The 23,583-nt window shown below is 45.4% G+C and overlaps 1 protein-coding gene across 1 annotated transcript in view; it reads right to left on the bottom strand.

Annotated features, from left to right (window-relative positions):
- Positions 1-23,583, bottom strand: part of ACBD6 (acyl-CoA binding domain containing 6) — an 84,641-nt gene that overhangs the window by 2,385 nt on the left and 58,673 nt on the right. The window contains exon 7 of the mRNA XM_063165369.1: positions 2,011-2,041. Within this exon, the coding sequence (XP_063021439.1) occupies positions 2,011-2,041 (31 nt within the window). The remainder of the gene's footprint in view (positions 1-2,010; positions 2,042-23,583) is intronic.

Genomic DNA, 23,583 nt, shown 5'->3' with positions numbered 1-23,583 from the left:
GGCTCCCTCGGTGGCCTCGGCTTAACCCCCGATTAAAGGCGGGGTCAGCGGCCATCGGAAGGAGCCGGGATTTATCACCCCCAGCAGGATGCGCTTTGACACCGGCTGCAATCAGGAGAGCTGTCACCACAAGGACAGCTGTCAGGCCACGCTGCTGCCGGCTCATAAAAAGGGATGCAGACACCCTAAAAGCAGGGGCTGCCTTGCTGATGGGAGTTAACCCTTCCCTGGACTCGGTGAGCAGCCTCCAGCAGTGCCTTGTGAAGGCAACACTCTGCTCAGAGCTGGTGTCCGGCCATAGCAGCTCTCCTGCCTCCCCACTGCAATTAATGACTCAGTTGTGAAGTGCTGACCAAAATGGGACTGGGAGGTGACACTGAGTTCCAGTTTCAGGCCAACAGCCTCTTGAATCCATCCAGTCACCCATTTAAGAAGCTGTTTCTAAGCTCGGGGTGATTTATGGCCAGATCAGCAAGAAAGGGAATGAGGATGTCCTGGGGACCCATGGGAACACCAGGCCTGTGTGCCAGCAACCCAGAGAGGCTTCCCAAAGATGATATACATAATATATCATGTAATACTCAAGAGGAAGAAAAAATTTCAACACTTCACAAACATTTGGGAAGAAAATCCTGGGAAACTGCAGTTATTGAACACCTGAGCTGGAAGGGTAGATCAGAGAAATAATTTCTGAAATAATGTTCATTATATCACTTATGTTTGCTTGTGTTGAACAACCTGCCTCAGTCCCCAGCCAGAGAGATCCATCTGCATGGAATTTAAACTCAGGTGGTGCCTCCATCTTTTCCTTTCACATACTGGGCATGCCAGAAGCAAGTGCTCTTGGACAACTTACACATGTGCTATGCTTTTGCACAATCTACTGTGAACCTTTCAGGAGATGGAAAAGCATCTTCTCAGGAGAGAGAATGCCCAAACTGTGGAATGGCTTAGGAAGAGAAAGAGGCAATGTGGCATTTTAAGGGCTGTCCATCTGTGGACAATGCTGTGCTAAGCAACAGATTCACCATTCCTGTCACAGTAATTTGGAATTTGAAAAATGGAGTATCCTACAGGAAAGATCCCACAGGGAGAAATCACACATTATTGTAACTACAGTCTTGGTTCAGGAGCCCTGGAATCTGGGAGTTTAGCTCCAGATCCAAATGCTGTGCCTTGGACTGATGTCTGCAAAGCAATTCTGCTATTCTGCTAATGTCCTTGTGGAGAGATCAAGAAGAGAGAGAAAGACACAAACACTTCAGAATGACAAGTATGCTCTTAATTACCGTGACAGGCATCAAGAGAGAGTACAAGACAATAAATGGCTATGTCTTAATTTTGGGAAAGAGATTAGGATCCAGATTAAATTGATACTTTTTTCCTATTCCCCGCACATCAGCACCGCACACATCACTTCAGTCTCTGCTTTTCTCATTTGGAGATAGAACAGTCTTTCAATTAAATCACGGATCTAATTAGCCTGTAATTGTAGGAGGGACACCAACTGTGACTTGCCTCTGCTGATTTTGGTAGTAGAGAAGCTGCTGCTCTCTCAGCTGTGATCAAACAGGTTTGTCACCAGGACACATGAAGGTGGAGGCCACCTTGTTTGTCCCCTTCCCCTGACCTCTGTAACCTGTTAAAACTGGCACAGACCCTCCCTGAAGGCTGAGGAATTTGGCATCCCCTAACCAGAGCCACTCCTGGCCCTGCAGGTGGCACACCAACATCCTGGAGACACAGAGGTGTACAGGGAAAAGCTGCATCATTAACTGAAGGAAAAGGAAGGCTTTAAGGTGACATTTGCAGAGGAGAATGAAGGGAGGGCAGCAATTTTCTCCTACCCCTACCATCCTGAGATTTGCTAGTGGAGGTAGCCACTGGTTAATCAAATTCAGCTTCTTTGCTAATTTTTCTCCTGGAATTTGTTTTCTGTGTATAGAGCATTTACCCCAGCTACAAATCCACACTGCTAAGAAGGAAGAGCCAAGCTTAGAGGCAGCTTACCATAATGGAGTGCAGTCTGGCCTTCCCCATCCTGAAAAAGAGAAAGAGACTTGATTTTAGAGGTGTAGGTAACATTGTGGTAATACAAACACATCCCAGTTTTAAATAAATAGGCTGAATCCCAGCAATGTTTTAATTGACCAGACAAACAGCCAGGACACCCAGCTACCTGACAGCTGGGATTTGAATCATCATCCACCATCACTCCCTATTGATGGATAATCAATTTCTATCCACCCATAAGAGTGCGCGGATCACGTCATGACGTGAGTATAATTCAGTTCACACTGTTATCACTTCCAGCCCATAAAAATGAAGGATTTCAGTCCTATGGCCTCACTCTGGGATTCTCACTACTCCTGGTGCTTTAGTGCAAGATGTTTCAGTGCAAACCCAGATTTGGCCAACTACCTGAGAGAGGGGTAAAGCACTGGGATGCTCACACAGCTCTGTGCACTGAGCTCTTCAGCACACGGGAAAAAAACCAGTTCCTTCCACCTGAATAAATGTTAGGTCCCTGCCTTCAGAATTTAGGTCTACCCCAATACCCAGGTTAAATTCTGTCAAGTCAGGAAAGGGCAGAGTGCTCAAGGATGAGAGCAAGTTGTCAAACTGATCCTTGTGAAACACCTAAGTGTGTGATTTGTAGGTGTTGGCACACAGCTCCCTGGTCCAGCCAACACTTAAGCCACTGCCTCAGCTGCAATGCTTTGGGCAGTGTGTCCCCTTCTCAGACTCCTGTGTCCCCTCCCCAGGGCTCTACCACAGTTGATGCTTCACATCCAGCACTGCAAACCCAGGCACCTCACCTGGCCACAGCCTCACCCTGCCACCAGAACAGGTGAAATAACAGAAGGAAAGAATTACTGGCCCCTTTGCTTTCACTTCCACAACCAGGATTAGCCTCTAATTCAGTTCTTGGCCTCCTTAATTTATTTGCATCTGTCTATGGAGACTTAAATTTTTAATTACCATCATCTTTGGGATTACGGTGCAAATTCTACAGTTTGCTGTAGATTCTGGAGCAGGCAAAAGAGAAAAGAACAAGAAAAGAGGTAGAAATTCCACTCATAGCTGGAAGTTTTCTGGTTTCCCAGTGTATTATTCTGCTTGATATTAAGCCTGTTGAGCTGTGGAATTAGGAATGACCTGTGTTTTGGGGTGGGAGGTGCCATGCTTTGCTCTGGGACACTGCACCAACATGACAACCACAGCAGCAACAAGGATAAAAAGCCAGATATAACAGGCATTTGCTGCCTAAATACCCATTTCATATATTTTCCAAGCAAAAGGGTGGGAGGGTCTGACTTTTCCTTCCATGTGCCACTAGGTCCCATTCATGTCACTCAGAGCAGTGTTTGAAGATGCCTCATTCCAGGAGCCTATTTCTGCCCAAACTGTGGGGAGCACGATGCAAATGGTGTCATTAGATGGTACCACAAACCAAAGAACTGAGGGAATCACAGCCAGCACCCACTGATTACTCCACACTAAGGTAACCAATGTGAGCCAGTGCCCCTGAGCTCTCCTTAAGCACATGGCTGCTTGGAGGAGTGACAGGGCCAGCACTGACTTCAGCAGAATACTCAGCAGGGCTGGGGAAGGAGAGGTGGGAGCAGTCTGAATGAGTTATTGGAAAGGCAGGATGTCAAATGTGTGGGCTGGGGGATGGGAATCCAGCTCCCCTCTGCATCACCACCTCCAAGACTGCAGCCAACAAAACCCACAGGTGAATGGGACTGGAGCCATGCAGCAGGAACCCCTTCCCATGGGAGTGCTTTGCTGCAGAACTCCCTATTAAAACACCCAGGGCTGCTCCAGGAATCCTAGAGACATTTGTTTCTCTTCCAAAGGCCTGCAGAAAGCATTGCTGGTTCAGCAGCTGGCTGGGGATAACAAGGTTTTTTATTTCTCTTAGATGTACTTCCTGGCATCTGCTGGGCTAAGGAGAAGGCACAGGTCTCAGCATAGGAAACGCACCCCTTTAATCCCAGTGTGGTTTTTATAAAGAACTATTAATCCAATGTTATGCAAACATGGTTTGCACTTTATTTACGCTGCGGATTTTCCCCCTGCTCTGAGCCAGCCCAGTGGCCAAATGCTATTTGTTACACTTCTCAGATGCCGTGCTGTTTGCTTCTATTTCCTCTGTGACAAATTTTAATCCAGGTAAATGGAAAAAGCTCTAGTGTGGTCACTCACTAAAGGCCTTGAAAGCCCTTGGGAAGCTGCTGATCTCAATCCCTCTTTGATTTGGCTTTTTGGAGCACCGTGGCTAATTGCAGCCTGATGTACCCAGCTGCTCCAGGTATGGCCATGCTGAGCCTTCAGAGCAAAGTGGTCACACCTGGAGACTAATCAAAGACGGGCTGTGAAAGTCAGGATTACAGCTCCCTTTGTGGGAATTATGTGAAACAAATATTATGCGAAACAAATATTGCCTGCCAGGCACTGCAAGTGTCTGTTTTGCAATCAAACGCCACGTGCAGAAGATGAGTGAAGATGAATTGTAGCTGGCCTGGATGCAAGGGGTATTTCCTGATGTGCAACAGAAAGCAGAGGCCTCTTGAGCATCTTAAGGTCCTTCTCCCAAGGTGTGTCTGTGTTAGGATGGATGATCCCAAACAGGGAATGGGCAGGTACAAGCCTCTGTCCTCGTCCCATTGGCATCAGCCAGGAACAGGGGATCTGGAGCACATCCTCTGCAGCCAGGAGATGCCAGCAGGGATCAGATGGATCCTCTCAGCACATGGACCAAAGAGAAGGTGCTGAGTAAAGGTAAGTGGGGAACGGGAGATAGGCAGTTCTAGGCTAACACTGAGCCAGGATGCCTCTGAGAAGTGCCCTTTCATGCCTCTGTATCAGCTGGGAAAATGTCACTGTCACAGGTTAAAAAGGAGGAAACCTGCTCTGATTTGGTGAACTTCAACACAAAGGAGGGGAACAGCCAGGCTCAAAGCAGCAATACACCTTCTGTAAAGGCTTGCAAGGCACTGCTAGGCCCTTGTCCCAGAGCCCTTTTAGCAATTCTCCATCTGTAAAAAGGAGGAGCTCGTGGAAATGGCAGAACTCACACAGGTAGACAGAAAGTGACCAGGAAGAAAAGACCATGACACGTTCAAATGTAGGAGTGCTCAGTCCCAGACATGTTACTGACCAACAACAGATCTGATTCCAAGATTTCCTCTTGCCTCCTAATGTGCCATCCCTGGTGGCTTCTACAGCCTCCTGGCACATCTGGCCATGTCAGGGTGACAGCTGAGCAGCACAACCTTTCTGGGAGATGAAAATCCAACGCCCATGTCTACCAAACCCATCAAAACAAAGAAGCTACAAAATCACTGGTACTTCCTACATGCATGGTCTGTGACAGATGTCACTCAATGAAAATCCAACTACCAGTGGATAACTTATTGGATAACAGGATTTTGTTCTGCTCCTGAGAAATTTAAGCAAGAGAAATGGGAGAAGATGGACCGAGCGCAGATGGACCAACTGTCTTATCTGCTAAGTGGCACTGTGGCTGCTGCACATGAATTCTGTCTTACAGCTGATGGGATTACACTGGTGCTGCCATCCCATGTTCATTCCTTGGGAATTTCTGTTCCCTGCTTAACCTAACACAAGGTCTGGACTGAAGGGCAGAGACAAGGAAATGGCTTGGCTAAAGCAGCTGTGGTGCTCTGCACTCTGTAAGACACCATTTGCCATTTCAAGCAGACTTTGACTGGCCAGTGTCTGGCTGTGGTTTCATGGGACAGTTTTAAAAGCAGTGCTGTATCAACACTGAGAGCTCAGAGCTGCTTCATTCGCCCTCCAGGCTGTGCGCAGTGGCAGGGTGGCCCGGAGGGAGACACTGCCTCTTCCACCATCTCAGCTGTTTTGTTCAGCACCAGTGGAGAAAGAGGAAAAACAAATCCATGCTGGTTATCTGGGTGAGCTTTGGTCCAGCCTGACCCCATATTGGTGATGAAGTGGGGCTGGACCCTCCACACCAGCACAAGGGTCTGTAGGGGACCCCACACCTCCACACGGAGACCTTACCCCAACACCTGCAGTCACCTCCCCAGGCACAGCAGGAAACCTCTACACTAACCCTGCCCTTTCGAGGGGTAGCACGTGTGCTCTTTATTTTAAGGTATTTTTCCCCCCATATCTCTTTTCTGCTCATTTGTGGCACCTTTTAAGGTGCAGGGCTCATTCCCATTGACAGACTCGGAATGCTGGCAGGGATCGCAGGAGATAAGAGCGATGAGGTGATAAGAGTGTTTAACAGCACGGGGTCCTGGGCAGCACGATGGGCCAGAGGGAAGATAAATATTTACACTACATCTTTAGAAGGTGAGTGAATAAAAAGGGCCAGAATAATACAGACTCTGAACAAGCACTGATGCTTAGGAGCTGTAATATAAATCTCTGCAGCCTCACACAGTCACTCAAGCCAGGGAGATGAAAAATAGCAAGAAAATACTTCCCTCCACTTTTAAAAAGGGTTTTATTTCTCATTTGTTTCTGCTTGAGACTTCAACTTCCCAACAATTTACTTTAACCTCATCACCATCTTATTCTGTCTCTGAAATTTTCTCTCCAAGAAGACTGAGGGTAAGGCTACAGCTCAACACACCAGAATTTACATGCTAACCCCCACCAATACTAAAACCAGGCAAATATAACCAGTCTGAACTCCACCAGATGATTCAGCAGGAGACATCCCCATGTGCATCCTTGGTCCCAACTCCAAGGCAGCTCAGGCACTCCCCAAGGACCAACACTATGGGACAAAGGATACAGAGCAACCCCTGCTAGAAGCAAAACCAAAAAGCCTGCACTGGTCATGAACAGCTGTTTTTTAGGATTGCAAATAACCCAGGCTGACAAGTGCAGGGCATCCTCTTAAGTTTGGTTCCTCAATTAACTTTCCCACCTCCCCTGTGTGTGCACACAGGTTTGGGAGGGATCCCTTTCTCACTGAGCTGTCCCTCTCCAGGAGCTCTCAGCCCTCTCCTCTGCTCATTCCTCCCACTCTGACCATTTCCTGCTCTGTGCCAGGCACATATCCCTCAGGATGGAAGGTGCTAGACTGGTTTTTATCATCACCTCTTGGGCCCTTCTCCAGAGCCTACTGCCAGGCCATCATTTGGCCTATCTTCTAAGTGCCTCACAGATAAATTAGATCTGCATAGAGAAGCAATTATTACATTTCTAATGGCATGAACCCTTACAGCACAATCTGCTACTGAAAGGCAAAGAAAATTGCATTAGCTTTTGTTTGATTCAAAATTATGACCAAGGGAAGAGGGATGCTGAAGCCCTTTAAAGCCAAGCCTCTGAGCTGGGGATTTTTCTGTCTGGGGACCTCCCTGCTCGTATTCACTGCTGGAGCTCATACTCGTGATTCATTTAGGGGTACTAATTTGGAGAAGCCTTTGCTCGTAAAGCTGCTGTTAAAAGCAGATCTAAGAAAGCTCAGAGAGAAGAGGATGCCCAGGAACCACCACTGGCTCCCTCCTGAAGCCTGCAGCTGCTAATGCTCCCAAAGGCCCCCAGCCCGAGGAGTTCAGTGTGCCAGGGTTATGCTAATCCCTCATCGCCCTAGTTTCTAACTGGTGCTGTACCTAAATTTCCAAGTGCAATTTCAGTGGGATTTATCACATCTACTATGATCAGCATGTAGTGCTGCTGGCACAGATACAGGCTCTCAATATCCCACTGCAGACATGGCTGTCATTAATTGCAGAACAAACTGATTTCTGAACCCATGCAGCAGCTCATGCAGCAACACTGAAACTCTCAGGGATGTTTTGCTCTTGAGCATTTTCAACCCATTTTGCAGCCAGCACTCTGTGCTCAGCTCTGTATTTGGACATATTTATAGGTTATCCAAATAATATTTGCTACTGCCTGTTACTTTCAGCACCAGGCATCTTGCTGCTCATCAAACAAGTGTGTTGGTGCAATAGAAAAACTGCCAGGAAGCTGCAGGGATCAAAAATGTGTTTGGAGAAGTCAATGCCTAAAGCTGAAACAAGTGTCACAGTGCTGTGGCTGAGCCAGCCCCTGGCAAACCATGCAGATGCCAGCCCAAGCTATGGACAGGATGATATTCCAAAGGGCAGGATACTAATATCCTCTTCTCAGGGTGCTTCCCTGCCCCCTCCCCGCATAAAAAGTTAGTGCTCCTGTACTGCTTTATCACTTTAGCATGGCTGAGGCAGATACCTGCTTATTTAAGGGGCAGGATAAATGGGCTGAGACAGCTTTCCCATCCCCAATTCACTAGGGAACGCTTGGAAATTCCACCTGACACCGGGAGCGCTCTGTGCTCTTAAACAATCTCCCGTCTGATCCGATTGTTCCCCAGTGGGGAGGCAGGCTGCAGCTAGCTCAAGAGTCATTGATTGGATTAACAGCCTAATTCCCAACAGATGAATAGAATACTGATGTCTTGTCAGCCCACATCATAGAAGGAAAACACAATCTGCTTCTACAGCCCCGAAATTTAACCCTTTGCTTCCCTGCTCCCCCCCTCCCCGGGGCTGGATGCAGGGTCCAGCACTTTCAGCTGGAGATCTTACCTATTTAAATGAGAAAAGATTTATTAACCTTTGGGACACTCTGCCTAATCATTGACATGCCATGGTATTTTCTGTAAGAAACCTTCTTTTTCACCCTTTCCACACACAAGAGATTCATACCAGGGACCTTTATTATTATTTCTCCTCTCTTTTCCACCTGCCAATGCAGGGAATGCTGCATGCTTCACAGTAAGCTGCTGAAAATTCATCAGCTCAGTGATACTTCTCCTGAAACATACAGATATTGAACGTTTTCTGAGTCTATCATTTGATCAGCAGGATGGACCTGCCTGGAAAGGAACATCCAGCTGTGCTGCAGGAGAGGCATCCCTGCAATGCCCTCTCCCTCCAACAGCTCCTGCCAAGCTGTGGGGCAGGGCAATGAAGCTGGGCACATCATTTGCTCTTGGAGAGCTCCTGTTCTCCACCTCCTAATGGAGACACTAATGTTTTCTTACCTCATAGAAAGACTGTGATAAGAAATTAATTGCTACTGGTCAAATGTTCACTACCACAGAAGCAGGACTGTGTGCATATTAAAGAGATTCTCCAAGACCGAAATTTATTTAGAGTCCTTGGCACTGTCTGCATTTATTTCCTTGTTGAGGAGACAAGAATAAATAAAAATTATCTGATTTTAAGGAATTAATTCAAAATTACCCTATTTTTTTTCTCAGATCACAGGGGTCCATAATGCTGTGGGGTTTTTTTGCTTCCAACACTCACCTTTCATGCTTGCATTTACAAAAGGGTATGTGAGGGTGTTACTGTGAGGGTGGGGAGGCCCTGGCACAGCTGTCCTAGAGAAGCTGTGGCTGCCCCATCCCTGGGAGTGTTCAAGGCTGGGCTGGATGGGGCTCTGAGCAACGTGGTCTAGGGGGAGGTGTCCTTGCCCATAGCTGGAAGTGGGATCTGTGTGGTCTTTAAGATCCCTTCCAACCCAAACCATTCTAAGATTCTATATATTTTTGAAGACTGCAAGGTGTGCATCACCCAAGATAAGCCAGGCTGTGCTGTGAAGCAGAAATAAGGTATTTCCAGTTTTATCTGGATATTACAGCTCACGTGCAGAGTGGAAACACTCCCTCCATCACTCCTTAACTTTACCAAACTGATTAGCCCAGCTAATAGGAGAGAAAGCATGAAAGGATGGAAGTGCACACCCTTTTTTCCCCCCCTTCCATAACCAGTAGCTTCTAGTCATGACAGTTTTCTAGACTGCAGTGTCTTATAACATTATTATGCATATAATAAACTTGCTAGGAGACTGAATGAAAGAAACAGTCCTTCCCTCTCCTGGCTTCCAGTACATCAACCTTACAGATAGTCCTGTCTTCAGAGAGACAGTGTGTCACAGAGTGCTCACAGTGGGGAGGGGGGAGGCATTAATGACAGAGCTGCCCTAACCAAAATAATTAGCCAGAGACGCCTCATCGACTCAAACAATTCAATTAATGCCCTATTAGTATTTTAAAGTGGTTCAAATTATCAGCTCTTTTTACAATTTGAAACCATAATGTTTAATATTCATCCCAGATGTGAATTGTTCCAGGATGGCAATAAATAAATAAATAGATAAATAAATTCAATGAGCCCTGTCCAGCCCAGCTCCTGTCCTGCAATAGGGGTGCATTGTTCATTCACGAATCCAGGTTAAGGATGGGGACTGGGGCAGTTGTGGCCTGGAACTAGCAGACTGCAGGTTTTATAAATACATACAGAAATAATTAAAATCTAAGGGGTTTAGAAGGGTTAATCTCCTTTAAATAATCTCTGCCACAAAGCCTGTAAAGTCACTGCTGGCACGACGCCCGCATGGGACCGGCTGTCGGGTATCAGGACAGCACGTGTGGATGGGAGCAGGGAGATTAGGAGGCAGAGGTGGCCCATCAGTGCTGCTGCCCCACAGATGGCTGCCCCAGGGGCTGCAAACCTGCAGGAGCAGGGCTGGATCCAGCACCAACCAGTAAGTCAACACGCCACTTGTTCCACCTGATTAAAGAGAGAGAAGGATGCTTGATGAGGGAGAGCATTGCTGCCACTGCTTGCTTCACCTCAGCCCGTGCTGACTGCAAGGCAAATGCTGGCTGATATTTATTTAAAGGGATTCAGGGCTTTGGAAGTAACTCCTTTTCCTCTGCAGGCTTGAACCTAAAGCCCTGCATGGTGGAGGAGATGTTGCACTTTTAATTGTCAACTATAACGGCTCAGAGCTGCCACTCTGCCTTTCCAGATGTATTCTTTGTAGAAACTGTCATTTAAAGCCAACAACTGAGTGACCACGAGAGAGACAAAAATCCAGAAGAAAGCAGAGAAGCCACCCCTGTGTGGGCTAAAGCAGTGCCCATGGGTTTGATTCCCCTGATCTGGGCGAGGCAGGCCCAGGTGAAATGCCCAGGAATGCCATGGCAGAGCTGGAGCACTGGCAGAGAGGTTGTGACATGAGGACAGGCACAGCTGCAATAAAAGCCAAGTCACAATGTGCTGCAGGAGGAGCAGAGGTGCTGCTAACAGCCCAGGGAGCTTTTTCTCCTTCAAGTCAGGGAGGATAAAGACTTTGGAGACTCTTTTAGTGCCATAAACCTTCCTTGGCTTGGTGTGCAAAATCAGCACTTTCCACGTTGAGACATTCTGAAGCATCCTCTGAACTCATTAGATGAGATCTGGATTTTATTAAGCCAAGCTTGAGAAACCCTGGGCTAGCAGGGAAGCTGAGTTCCAGGGGCACGCAGCCCTCAGCATGAAAAGCACCTTTTTTTCCTCTCCTCCTTTAGTGCCAGGAACCTTGCTCAGACATCTCAAAGCACCTGAGGATAGTGCTGTGCCCTGCAGCCTCCAGACAGCCTTTCCTTTCCAAGCATGCCCGCTCCTTAAGGATGATGACTCCTCTTTGTGGCTAATCTGGAATTAGAGAGGACATTCACACACTCACAGCATCTGCCAGAGGGGGAAGGCATCAGAGCCTGGATCCTGCCCCACAGTGGAGCACTGCCAGGGAGAAGCCAACTGCATGTGTTGACTTAAGAAGCTCCCATCTCATCACCTCAAAAGGTTGCTGTTTTTGTGACCTCCAGCAGCCTTTTAGCAGCCTCTGTGAATTGTATTGGTAGCTGATTTACCATTTGTTATTTTATAAGGCATGAAGCTGCTCTTTCATTTGCTCATGCACCACCAAGTACAACTACATGAAAACTCAGTCTGTGATCACTGGGACTGTTTCCTGATGGAAGAAAGAAGGAATAAATAGTGAGGGAAAAGGTTTATTGGTACTGCTTATTCCCAGACAGTCAGGTTTCCAAACAGCTATTAATGAAGTGCTACTACTAAAGAAAAAAAAAAAAAAAAAAAAAGAAAAATGTCTGGAGAAAACTGCCTCAGGACATCAAACTCTGTCAGTAACTGGGATTTCTCGATGGAGCATGGTGCTATTAAAATACAGCTGAACTAAGTACTTGCAGTTTGGTCTGTCATTAGGTATTTAGTGAGATGCAAAATTGATCTTCAATTTAAAGGGCTCTTTCAAAGTCTAGAGGCAACACTTGCTCTCTCCTTGTGCTGTATAATAGAGATGTTCCTAATGAAATTCAGCAGGAACTGGAGGCAACCAGGGAAAAACCTCAGCCAACTTTATAACAGGCAGATTTATGTTCAGGGGTGTCCTGCTCTTCCAATGAGTTATTCTGCACAGGGCAGGGATAACAGGTTCTCCATTCATGGCTTGTACAAGCGTGGCAGAAGGTCAAGTTCCCTGGTGGGGCTGGCTCTGTGCTCAGGGCTGGGGCTGCTCTCACATCTGGGGCTGGGCTGAGCAGCTCCATCCCATTTCCTACTAAAGCAGCCCAGGGAGCCCAGCTGGGCCTAGAACTGGGCCCAGCCCACTGGAGCAGATGGCAGGTGCTGGTGGTGGCAGGGACATGGGGCAGTGCTGAACCAGTGACCCAGAGGTGAAAGGCTCCATATCTCCCATTATCAATCCCCAGAGCCCCCTCAGGAGTAAGTGTTGATACATTAATCTTTCTGACTGATGGAAACAAACATTCCACAGGGGAATCTTTATATATATTGAGCCCAAATCACGCTTAAAAAACATAAAGTTAAGGGCAGGCTTAGGTTTCAGCCTTCCTAGTTAATGCCACCCTTTTCCCCTTCCACCAAATGTAAAGAGCACATCATCGAGCATTAGTCTGAGCACAGCCCCAGTGTGGATGGCTGCAGTAAATAATAAACTGGTGTTTGTGTTTCCTGCTGTGCATGCTGTCCTCCTAAACAGTTTAAGAAAACAAGAGTATATTTCCAAGCACTGCTGGAGTGCCTCGATGAAGCATGTGGTGTAGGATAAATACCTCCACATCAGGACACTTTTCAAAGCCATCAGGCAGAGGGGTCAGTCTGTTGTGGGTTTTTTTAAAACTGCACAAGCTAATGCTTTAAGAGTGTCTTGATGGAATCAGGGAAATTGGATTGTCCCCCCATTTGCTGGCCTAAAACAAGCCTTTTTTTATTTATCCCATTAGAGGAACACAAGAGAAACCTTTTAAATGTCACTAAAATTTTCCCTGCATTGCAAAACCCAGTCAAAAGGGTTTTAATTTTCCCTGAGACCTCTTAAGTAATGCAGTATGTCAAGATTTAATACCTTGTGTGCAGGGGATTGTCTGCATTCTGTGCTGTTTCACCAGGGTGACTCCATAGGGTCGGTCCTGGTCACTGGATTTGGTCCCTGTCAGCACTGAGCTGCTCAAACAGCCCACACCACTTCAGATCAGCTCTGCTGAACAAACAGGCAAGGGAAAACAAGATGAGATGCAGCTTTCCCCGGACCAGTCTGGGACTACCAAAAATTCAGCAGGGCTGCCCACTCTCCAGTGATTTTGCTCTGTGAGTTGGGACTCTCAAGTTTTGGAAAAGCCTGTCATTTTTAGCCTTCATTCACTTATTTATAGGAGAGCCAGGGAGAATTGTCAAGAGGTGCTTTTGTACATAAGGCTCCACATTCCCCTGGCATATTTAAGAAGACAAAGAGGGCAATATCAGAAGCAGAGGCCAGGATTGTAAACTGGCAGTGCACAACACACTACAGCACACTGGCTAAAGATGGCAACAGGACCATGACACCTTTGAAGGCTGGGCTGGTGCCCACTCCAACCTTGTTGTCCCAAGGGCTGAGGGCATTAATGCCAAAACAAATTCTCATCCCACTTTTCAGCCAGTCTGGGAGCTATGGGTGATCTGACCTCCCAAAGTAACCCCAGCCAGTAACATTTGCTACTGAAATACATCATTATTTTGCTCCTGTGGGATATGGGAGTTCTCTATCCATGCTGTCCATGTTTCTTTTTGCAGACAGTGAACAGCTCATACCACAGTGAAAGAGGACCCGGGATGCCAAATCATTTTGAGTGTGTAATTCTCCCCAAGCCTGGTTTTGCAGAGAAAAGAGGAATTGGAAGGCAATGAGCACCCAAGCTGGGGTATGTGAGCCTCCAGTCTCTTGTTCTGGAATTCACACAGGTGCACTGAGAGCTGGGAAAGGTGCAGAGTCCAGGAAATCAAGCAAGAGGAGGCACATCCCAGCCTCTCAAACATTCCAAATAAAACCCAGCCCTGAGACCAAGTCACTGCCTACTGATCTTCCCTATGTAGGGCTTCATAATCTATTTTACAAAATGTCAAAATCCAGCACGAAAATTGGAAAAAAGGGGGTAGGGGAAAAACGAAAAAAATCAGACTGGCTGGTTATTGGACCAGGGGCTGTGTTAAAAGGATCAGGACCAGTCCCTTGTTTCAGAATTCACACAGGTGCACTGAGAGCTGGGAAAGGTGCAGAGCCCAAGAAATCGAGCAAGAGGAGGCACATCCCAGCCTCTCAAACAGCCCTGAGACCAAGCCACTGCCTACTGATCTTCCCTATGTAGGGCTTCATAATCTACTTTACAAAATGTCAAAATCCAGCACAAAAATTGGAAAAAAGTGGATAGGGAAAAAAAGAAAGAAAAAAAACCACAGACGGGCTAGTTATTGGACCAGCAGCAGTCTCTTGTTCTGGAATTCACACAGGTGCATTGAGAGCTTGGAAAGGTGCAGAGCTCAGGAAACTGAGCAAGAGGAGGCACATCCCAGCCTCTCCAACAGTCCCAATAAAACCCAGCCCTGATCTTCTCTGCAGGGCTTCATAATCTATTTTACAAAATGCCAAAATCCAGCAGGAAAATTGGAAAAAAGGGGGTAGGGAAAAAAAGAAAGAAAAAAACCCCAGTCTGGCTGGTTATTGGAGCAGGGGCTGTGTTAAAAGGACCAGGAGCAGTCTCTTGTTCTGGAATTCACACAGGTGCACTGAGAGCTGGGAAAGGTGCAGAACGCAAGAAATTGAGCAAGAGGCACATCCCAGCCTCTCAAACATTCCCAGCCTGGTCTCCCTATGTAGGGCTTCATAATCTATTTTACAAAATGTCAAAATCCAGCATGAAAATTGTAAAAAGGAGGGTAGGGGAAAAAAAAGAAAGAAAAAACCCCCAGTCTGGCTGGTTATTGGAGCAGGGGCTGTGTTAAAAGGACCAGGAGCAGTCTCTTGTTCTGGAATTCACACAGGTGCACTGAGAGCTGGGAAAGGTGCAGAACGCAAGAAATCGAGCAAGAGGCACATCCCAGCCTCTCAAACATTCCCAGCCTGGTCTCCCTATGTAGGGCTTCATAATCTATTTTACAAAATGCCAAAATCCAGCACGAAAATTGGAAAAAAGGGGGCAGGGAACAAAAGAAAGAAAAAAACCCCAGACTGGCTGGTTATTGGAACAGGGGCTATGTTAAAAGGACCAGGAGCAGTCTCTTGTTCTGGAATTCACACAGGTGCACTGAGAGCTGGGAAAGGTGCAGAACGCAAGAAATTGAGCAAGAGGCACATCCCAGCCTCTCAAACATTCCCAGCCTGGTCTCCCTATGTAGGGCTTCATAATCTATTTTACAAAATGTCAAAATCCAGCATGAAAATTGTAAAAAGGAGGGTAGGGGAAAAAAAAGAAAGAAAAAACCCCCAGAATGGCTGGTTATTGGAACAGGGGCTGTGTTAAAAGGACCAGGAGCAGTCTCTTGTTCTGGAATTCACACAGGTGCACTGAGAGCTGGGAAAGGTGCAGAACGCAAGAAATCGAGCAAGAAGCACATCCCAGCCTCTCAAACATTCCAAATAAAACCCAGCCCTGAGACCAAGTCACTGCCTACTGATCTTCCCTATGTAGGGCTTCATAATCTATTTTACAAAATGTCAAAATCCAGCATGAAAATTGTAAAAAGGAGGGTAGGGGAAAAAAAAGAAAGGAAAAAAACCCCAGACTGGCTGGTTATTGGAGCAGGGGCTGTGTTAAAAGGATCAGGAGGTGGTGGGCCAGGCAGTGGGGGAGGGAATGGGATAAAGTAGTGGGTCTAATCAAATCAGCTGGAAAAGCTGCAGGCTCCGGGAGCTAACCTTGCCAATCAGGGAGGCGGCGGGAGCATGTCTGCGCACACTAAAGCGGGAGCGCGTCCTTGAACCCGCCCGTCCCGTCCTCTCCCCCGCAGCCAGCCCGGCACCCTCGCAGGATTAAACTCCTCCTCAGCCTTGCTCCACAGGAAATCAGCGCTGCCAAGGCAGCTCGGAGGGTTCCCTGCGATCAGAGGGGAGCCCACGGGACTGAGCCGGCAAGAGTTGGTGAAACGTTCAAAACCAAACAAACCAAAAAGGAGAAAGCCATCCCATTGACAAATGCTGTTGCATTGAGCCTGGCAGCTGTGAGAGGCATTACCAAGCTTTGCGAATGACTAAGGGCACTGAAGTCACTTTAAAATAAATATTCACTAGGAATTACACGGGTAATCTAAAGGGATTATCCTGCTGCCTTAACAGGTCCATAACCTAAACATTAAATGGTCTACACAAGTGTTTGCATTCATTTTGACCCAAATCAACCCTTCTGCTAAAAGCTTTGGAAAGCCGGATTAAATTTTGGAAACCACAGGGCTGCTCTGAGTTAGGGTTCTTATAAATTCCTCCAGAAGGAAAAACAGGGCTGAGCTCTTGGAAACCAGAATCCAGCCAGCAGTCAGGGAAAGGCTTTAGCAGAAACACACACTCAGAACATGAAGCAGCAAGCACAAATCCAGCCTGCCACATTATCCAGTCCCTGTGGTAAAAGTATCTGTGTTCAGAGTCTCCAGCCTTTCTTCCCTGGGGAGACAGGGAATGCCCAGCATGGGAAAAAGGAGCACTGATGTAGAGAATGGGACAAACCCTGTGCCTTGGTTTCCCCACCTGTAAAATGTCACATTCCTTCCAGCTGGGGCACTTGTCCCTGTGCCTCAAACTCCTGGAGGACAGTTTCAGCTGATTCTAGAAAAGCTCCATCAGAAAGCCAGCATCAGTCAGTCCAGGAGAACTCACCCTAAGCACATCCTGGTCATGCCACAAAGCCTGCCAGGACCTGAAGCAGACTGGAAATGATGGCTCAAGAGCTTCAGTTTGTACTGAATGCAGCAGCCCTGGACATCCAATTCCATCTACCGTGAGTTTATGCAAGTAAAGCCCTTCTGTGGGCTGCATCAATGCCTGATGGCTAATGAATACTAAACTTGGATCTATAAATGCCCTGATCACTGTATTTCTCTGGGCTGACACAGGCAGCAAGGTTGGGAAAAGCTGGGCAATACCTGGAAACAAAGTTTTGTTTTATTTTCTTCCCAGGACATCCAAAGTTTCCTACGGAAAATGGGTGATTGACTTTGACTACCCTCCCTCAGGAAACATTTTCTACAGAACTTCAAGTCCTGTAACCAGGACTTCTAGTTCCCACCCTCCTTTTGCTATTATATTAATTGTTCTGCAAAACTTCCCCCACATCTCCTGACCCTGTGGGGGGAGAAGTCCCCAAGTTCCTGTGATTTTTATGCAGTTGTAGCTCTCATTGGAGCAACTGTGCAACAGCATAAAATTCAAAGATAGACAGCTTCCCTGGGTGGCTTTTCACACCTTGAGTGCTCAGGAGACAATACCCTTCTCTGAGAGGAGGCACAGTACTGGGGAGAGATGGTACATATTAATTTCTAAAAGAGGATTTTAATCATGCAACGTCCTCTGCAGTCGCACAGAATTTAATCTCATTGCTGACAGTGGGTGATGGGGGAGCATGTTAAGTGGAAAAGTTGTATTCAAGACCTTCTTGCAGATATGTGCTACAGGCAGTCCCATGGGAGGAGGAAAATGACCCAAACCTGTCTCTGTGGCTGCTGACCACCCTGGCCTGGGCCCCATCCACTCACAGAGCAGAAATGCAGGCACACTCCCAAAGTTCTGCACAAGGTTCAAGTACACGTGGTAATACAGTTAGCATTTATCAAGCCTTACTTTACAAATATTGATTTATTAATCTAGGCAAGACCCAGGGATATACACACATAGTATTCCCATGTTGGTTACAGAGACTGAGACACACAAAAAAACCCTCATTGTCTGACTTGCTCAAGGTCAAACGAGGAAAAGCACCCACAGGCAGGATTAGTTTTGGGATGCTGAGCTCCCAGCACTGTGCTGTGACTGTCAGGACTCACTGTCCTTTCCCACACTAAGTCTTCCCTCTTCTAAGATGTGGCTTCTCCTAAGTCTACATTGAAGGACACTCTCACTTTGTGATGTGGGAAGGAAATATTGAAGTTGAAAACCAAAAGCTGAGGACTCAGACTCTCCCAAGCCATCATGGCTGGGCTGGCACCTACTTTTGCTCAGTTATCTTCAGTCTTCCTCCTCTGCTTGCAGGCAGCTTAATCACTCTTGGCCAATGAAACAATTCAGTGTTAAAGACAAAAATCCCAAAAGAATTCATATGATTTGTTTCACCAGTTTTTGATGGGCCCTTAAAGTTTGTACCTGGAATCATGAAACAATCCTTTTTTAGACTCTTCCATGAGAGCAAAGAATGTTGGTGAAAATCAGTGCCTAAGAAGGGTGAAATCCAATGCTTTTTTGCCTCTCTAGAATAAAAAAATACTTCCCTAATAGATTCAAAGTTAGGTCACATCAAATGATGACCCAACAGAAAATAATTTCATAAAATCCATACATTCAGTGAAAAAGGATGTGTGCTTTCAAGCAGCACACATCTGACATCTACTCTCTAAAGCAAGTCAAACTACTGACCAGGTAAGTCACCCTAAGCATCCTTTTGAGGTATTAGACTAGCTTTGGACTCCTAATGGAAAAAAATTAAGTATGAGACAGCAGGAGATGGCTTTAAAATGCTGAGGAGTTGGAAAGAATGACCATTTGCTTTTGTATACAACAGCCTTTCCTGTAGTATGGGAGAACTGTAAAAAGTTAAAGCATCTGAGTGATAAATACAGACTAAATCTGAAGGAATGGCTTTTAGAAAACAAGGAATTAGGAGAACCCTGCAGGAAAATCATGGTAAGGCTCAAGGCACAATGCTCTGTGATTTATGCTGCTGAAGGCACGGGATGTTCTGTCCACTCCCAGCTGGCCTGGAACACGGGAAGCTGCTCAGCCAAAGTCCAGCCCAAACTCCCAGGGCAGACAACAGACAGCATGAAAAAGTGGATATAACTTTATCCAACTCTGAATGCTTGATGACAGAATCAAGGCCTTTCTCCTTGTTGTTCCTTGCTTTTCCTCCTGAAATCCATGATTTTTGCTAATAAAACCTGAGGAGAGTTGACTACCTGAATGCCAGACATAGTCTCCTTTATGTAGTATGTAATTCATAAATACAAAGAAAATTCTATTTAGTTTTTCCTTTCAAAACCAAACACACCATACTTAGGATGTGATTTTAATTTATTTTTAAGAAGCATTTTACAATTTCCTTGTAAAGGTTTTTTTAAAATTAAATCCTAATTCTATTCAGATGTACTTGGGCACAAGACAAAACATAAAACCTAATAGTCTAAACTGAGAAGAAATGTCTTATTTGCTGTTTTCTATCCCAATTCAAATGTAAAAATTAAGAATGTTAATAGACTGGGTTAAACTACATAATTAAGCAAACATGGGCAGACATTGTGTACCTGATTAGCAAATGAAGAATTAAATTTACTATAAAGGTTATATTTAGCTGCAAATGAACACATTTTAATGACTACTAAGCAATGAAAATCAACCTTTCCTTAGAAAAATAAGCAAGAACTAGATATAAATTGATTATTAAATCAATTAAGTCAATCTTAACCTGTCAGGATCTCCCTCATTAGAGTCACTGTTGGATTCAAAAGTATGGCCACCCAGGCAAACACAAAATGATGCAGTGTCAAAGGTACAGTCACACACAGCACCTTCACCCCAAATTACACCTCAGGCTCCCAAACTAAGCATATCCACTAATGCATGGAGCCCATTAATTTGTCCTGTTTTCCTCTATTAAACTAACAGGGAAAAAAAAAAAAAAAAAAAAAAGTGGGTCCCAGTAAGAGCCTGAACCATTTTGAGAATCTGGTGAAGCCTGACTGACTTTTTATTTCTTAGAAAAAAAAAAAAAAGTAAAGATTGTGTTTAAATGTAAAGCAACTGGTTGCAGCATTGTGGGATTAGTTGGATGAATCCTTCTGTGGATATAATCAGCTTAATGGCAACAAAGATCACAGTGCAGTGAGTGCAGCTGTGACACAGAGCATTTTACTGAAGGGGAAGGTTTGCACCAGGCTGGAACAGTCCCTTTTTATTTCCAGCCTCTTTTATTTCCAGCCTCTTTCCCTCTCTCTCTGCAGTCAACATCCCATCAGCTCCATTAGCATGAGAGAATTAAGGAGGGAAATGGGTGGGGTGGAGCAATTTACGTCTGTGGGTCAGCATACTTACACAGCGTCATATAATTCAATTAAATGGACAAATAAAGTGGTGCTAGTTGTTTTCCAAACTCAGGTTAATTTTAACTTAATTCCCACACTGCCGTGGGCCAAAGGGCTGTCTGAGGCTGCCTTCCACATGGCTAAATGGCCAGCTGTCTGTTATGGAACAGACATGCTCTTCAAGAGCATCCTTACTCTCAGGATGGTCTTAGTATCCTCATTTTCTCACAAAAAACCTGAACTTCAGACTAAAATGGAAGGCTTAATTCCCCTAATTACAGCTCTATTTGCACTGGCAAATTAATTGCTTTATATTATACCTTTTCTCACTGTTAAATTGCAAAAACACTCCCAAACAGCAGAACATAATAGATGTGAGATTTTAGTGTGTCATATAAGAAAGTAAGAAATACTGTTTTCTAGATTTCCTAAATTAAGACTTCCATCATTTAATCCACTGATCTACCTAGCACAGACTGTATTAACACTTACAAAAAAGAAACAACTAAATCTTCATTTATTAACCACTAACTATTCTCTTCATGAGTTTTGCTTCCTCCAGGAAAAATCCTCTGAGATGCAGGTGAATGCTCAAATGACTGAAAACCATTGAGGATAAATACAGAAGACCTACAAATCCATTATATGGAGGAAACAGATGGATATCAGTTTGCTAAGCAGGAACACCTTAGGAACAAGCTGTACAGCTTGCCAAGTTCTTCCCTCTCAGCTGTAGCACTCAGGCCCATGCAGCTGCACTGTGGAACCAGACCTGTGAAGGAGAATTCATTTCCATCTGCAGAATAAAGAACTTTTTGAGCACCACAATGTTTTGAAGCCCTTAAAATAAATCAGTGCTTGAAGATCCACTGCACTTTCCATAAATAATGCAAACTTTCCTCCTCCTCCTCTGCCTCGGCCAAAATTCCCTGTCTCCAAAACATCAGCGCAACACCCTGCTGTCAACCTCCCCACCAGGAATACTTGCACTTCAGCACTTCTGCATGGATATAATTTGTAAAGTGCTAGGCAAATAAGCACACTGTGAATTGGGAAATGTTCTTGACAGACTACCTGGCACGAAGCTTTCGAGCCCACCAGGAACGTCGGGAGGCCAGAGCTGCACGTGTCAAGTCCATCACCTTAGGAGGCTTTCAAAGTTTTGCTTTTTGTGATGCTACAAAAATGCATCTCCAGAGCCATTATATGAATTAGTTGGAAAGGGGTAGGGGGGAAGGAGGAGTAGCTAAGAACAGCAATCCACCCTGTGAGGACATTTAGAAGCATCTGGCTCGGAGATATTACGAAAGGAAGGAAAAATTAATCATGCTGGCTGGGAAAAAAAGCCTGGCATCAGCACAGCCACCTTGTCATAAGGCAGATATTAATAATGTGAACCCCCAGGGAACACTCAGACATCTGAAAGATCCACTTGTTGGCTCTCACTGAGCAGGCAGGTTTAACTGATCTCTCTTTGAAACCTGAATCTTATGCTTAGGATTTCTTTTTTCTTTTAAGCAGAAAAGAACCCTCAGTGCTAAAGATCAGATATTTCCTGCATTCCTCTCTTTTTCCTAAATGGTATTGAAGAGACAACATCTAATATTTTATAGACCTGTAGCTATGAAGAACATGAGAGAGAAATGGAGGTGAAAACTGGTTGAGTGTTTTGAAAAGAGAAGAAGCAAAAAGGCTCTTGCTGGAAGAGGAAAAACCACACCTGGCCAGGACACCACAATTTATATATTGGATTAGATTAGGGTTAGAGTAGGATATAAATTAGTGGTAGTAACAATAACTAGAACTCACATTTCCAAGAGAATTTCTTAAGCCAACAAAACAGGGTGAAACCCTCCATTTTTGTCCCTTGTTGCTTCTCCATAGCAGCAGCTCCTGAAAGCCAGCATGATGAAAGAACCACAGATCCGCCTGAATTTTTGCTAAAAGCCCACCAGGCACCCCCAAAATTGTATTTCTGATTTTTTTGATCACCTGTGACTTGCTACAACTCCAGATTCCCAGGACACATACCTGAGCCATTGGAATGCAGCACCACCTACAAACCAAGTGTCTCAAAGACCAAATGATGATAGAAAAGATGTTTTTATGCTATCTGATGATGCAGGAGATGCTACCATTGAAACCATCAAGCAGCCACATCAAACAAGATGGGTTGTGGTTGGCAAATCTAGACGGACAATTCCCCCAGTTTGGGAATGGTGCTCAGAAATTCTTTGTTTAGAAACAGCCAAACTCCTATGTTTAACTGGAAGATGATGTCCTGGAGGCCAGAACTCTACCAGGTGTTTTCAGTAGCTGGGCACAAGATTGAAAGCATCATCCATCCAGAAATGAGGGCCATTGTCTGCTTGAATCAGAACCAACTTTGCAGCTGGGTGACTGTGTTTTTAAACCACCCTATCCCAGAAGGAAATATTTTCTGCATGGGGTACAGCTGTGATACATTCCTATGCAAATGAAGCAATTTTCTCTTTTTCTCTATGAAAAGTCTCCCATTTCTTCTCCATCACTGATTCTTTCTCCCAATGGACTTGGTAAAATGCAGCATTTACAGGTTTTTTTTTTTTAACTGATCCCAGCAAGGGACACACTCAGCCCTAGGACACATGCCAGTAAAAGTCCCATTGATTTAAGCAAGGAATTCACGTGTTTATCCTTTGCCAGAAGTCCTCAGTAATGACACCTTCCCATCCTTTAAATCCTCCTTTAAGACTCCTTCTGCCATGACCCTCTGTGTCACTGCTGTCTGGCATTGCCTGGGGAAGCCATGAGCCAAGAATTCCATTTTTCTGCTGATCTCTGTTTTGTTCTCTTACTTCCATTCACTCAGCCTTCCCATTTGCACTACCTGTGGCACTGTATCTGATGCCAAGATGATCTCTTTGGGATAGGGATGGTCTTTGCTCTTGCTTTAATGCCTTAAATTTTAAATGGGAACAAGAGGAACACTTGAACTGACAGTCAAAAAAAAGGATGATTTAAAATCCATGTCTAAATGACTAGTTTATATAATCTTCCATTTTTGTCTCAATACACATTTATAACCTTTAAATTGTGGTTTACCCCAGCTGACTGGGCTTAGCAAGTTGTTTCTTTCCAGAGCAAACTGACCACATCCACGCTTAACTTTTCCTTCTGAGAGGTAAAATGAATG

The sequence above is a fragment of the Melospiza melodia genome, chromosome 11, assembly GCF_035770615.1.
Source record: "Melospiza melodia melodia isolate bMelMel2 chromosome 11, bMelMel2.pri, whole genome shotgun sequence".
NCBI classification, from domain to species: Eukaryota; Metazoa; Chordata; class Aves; order Passeriformes; family Passerellidae; genus Melospiza; species Melospiza melodia.
This window is presented reverse-complemented; position numbering and strand designations above follow the sequence as displayed.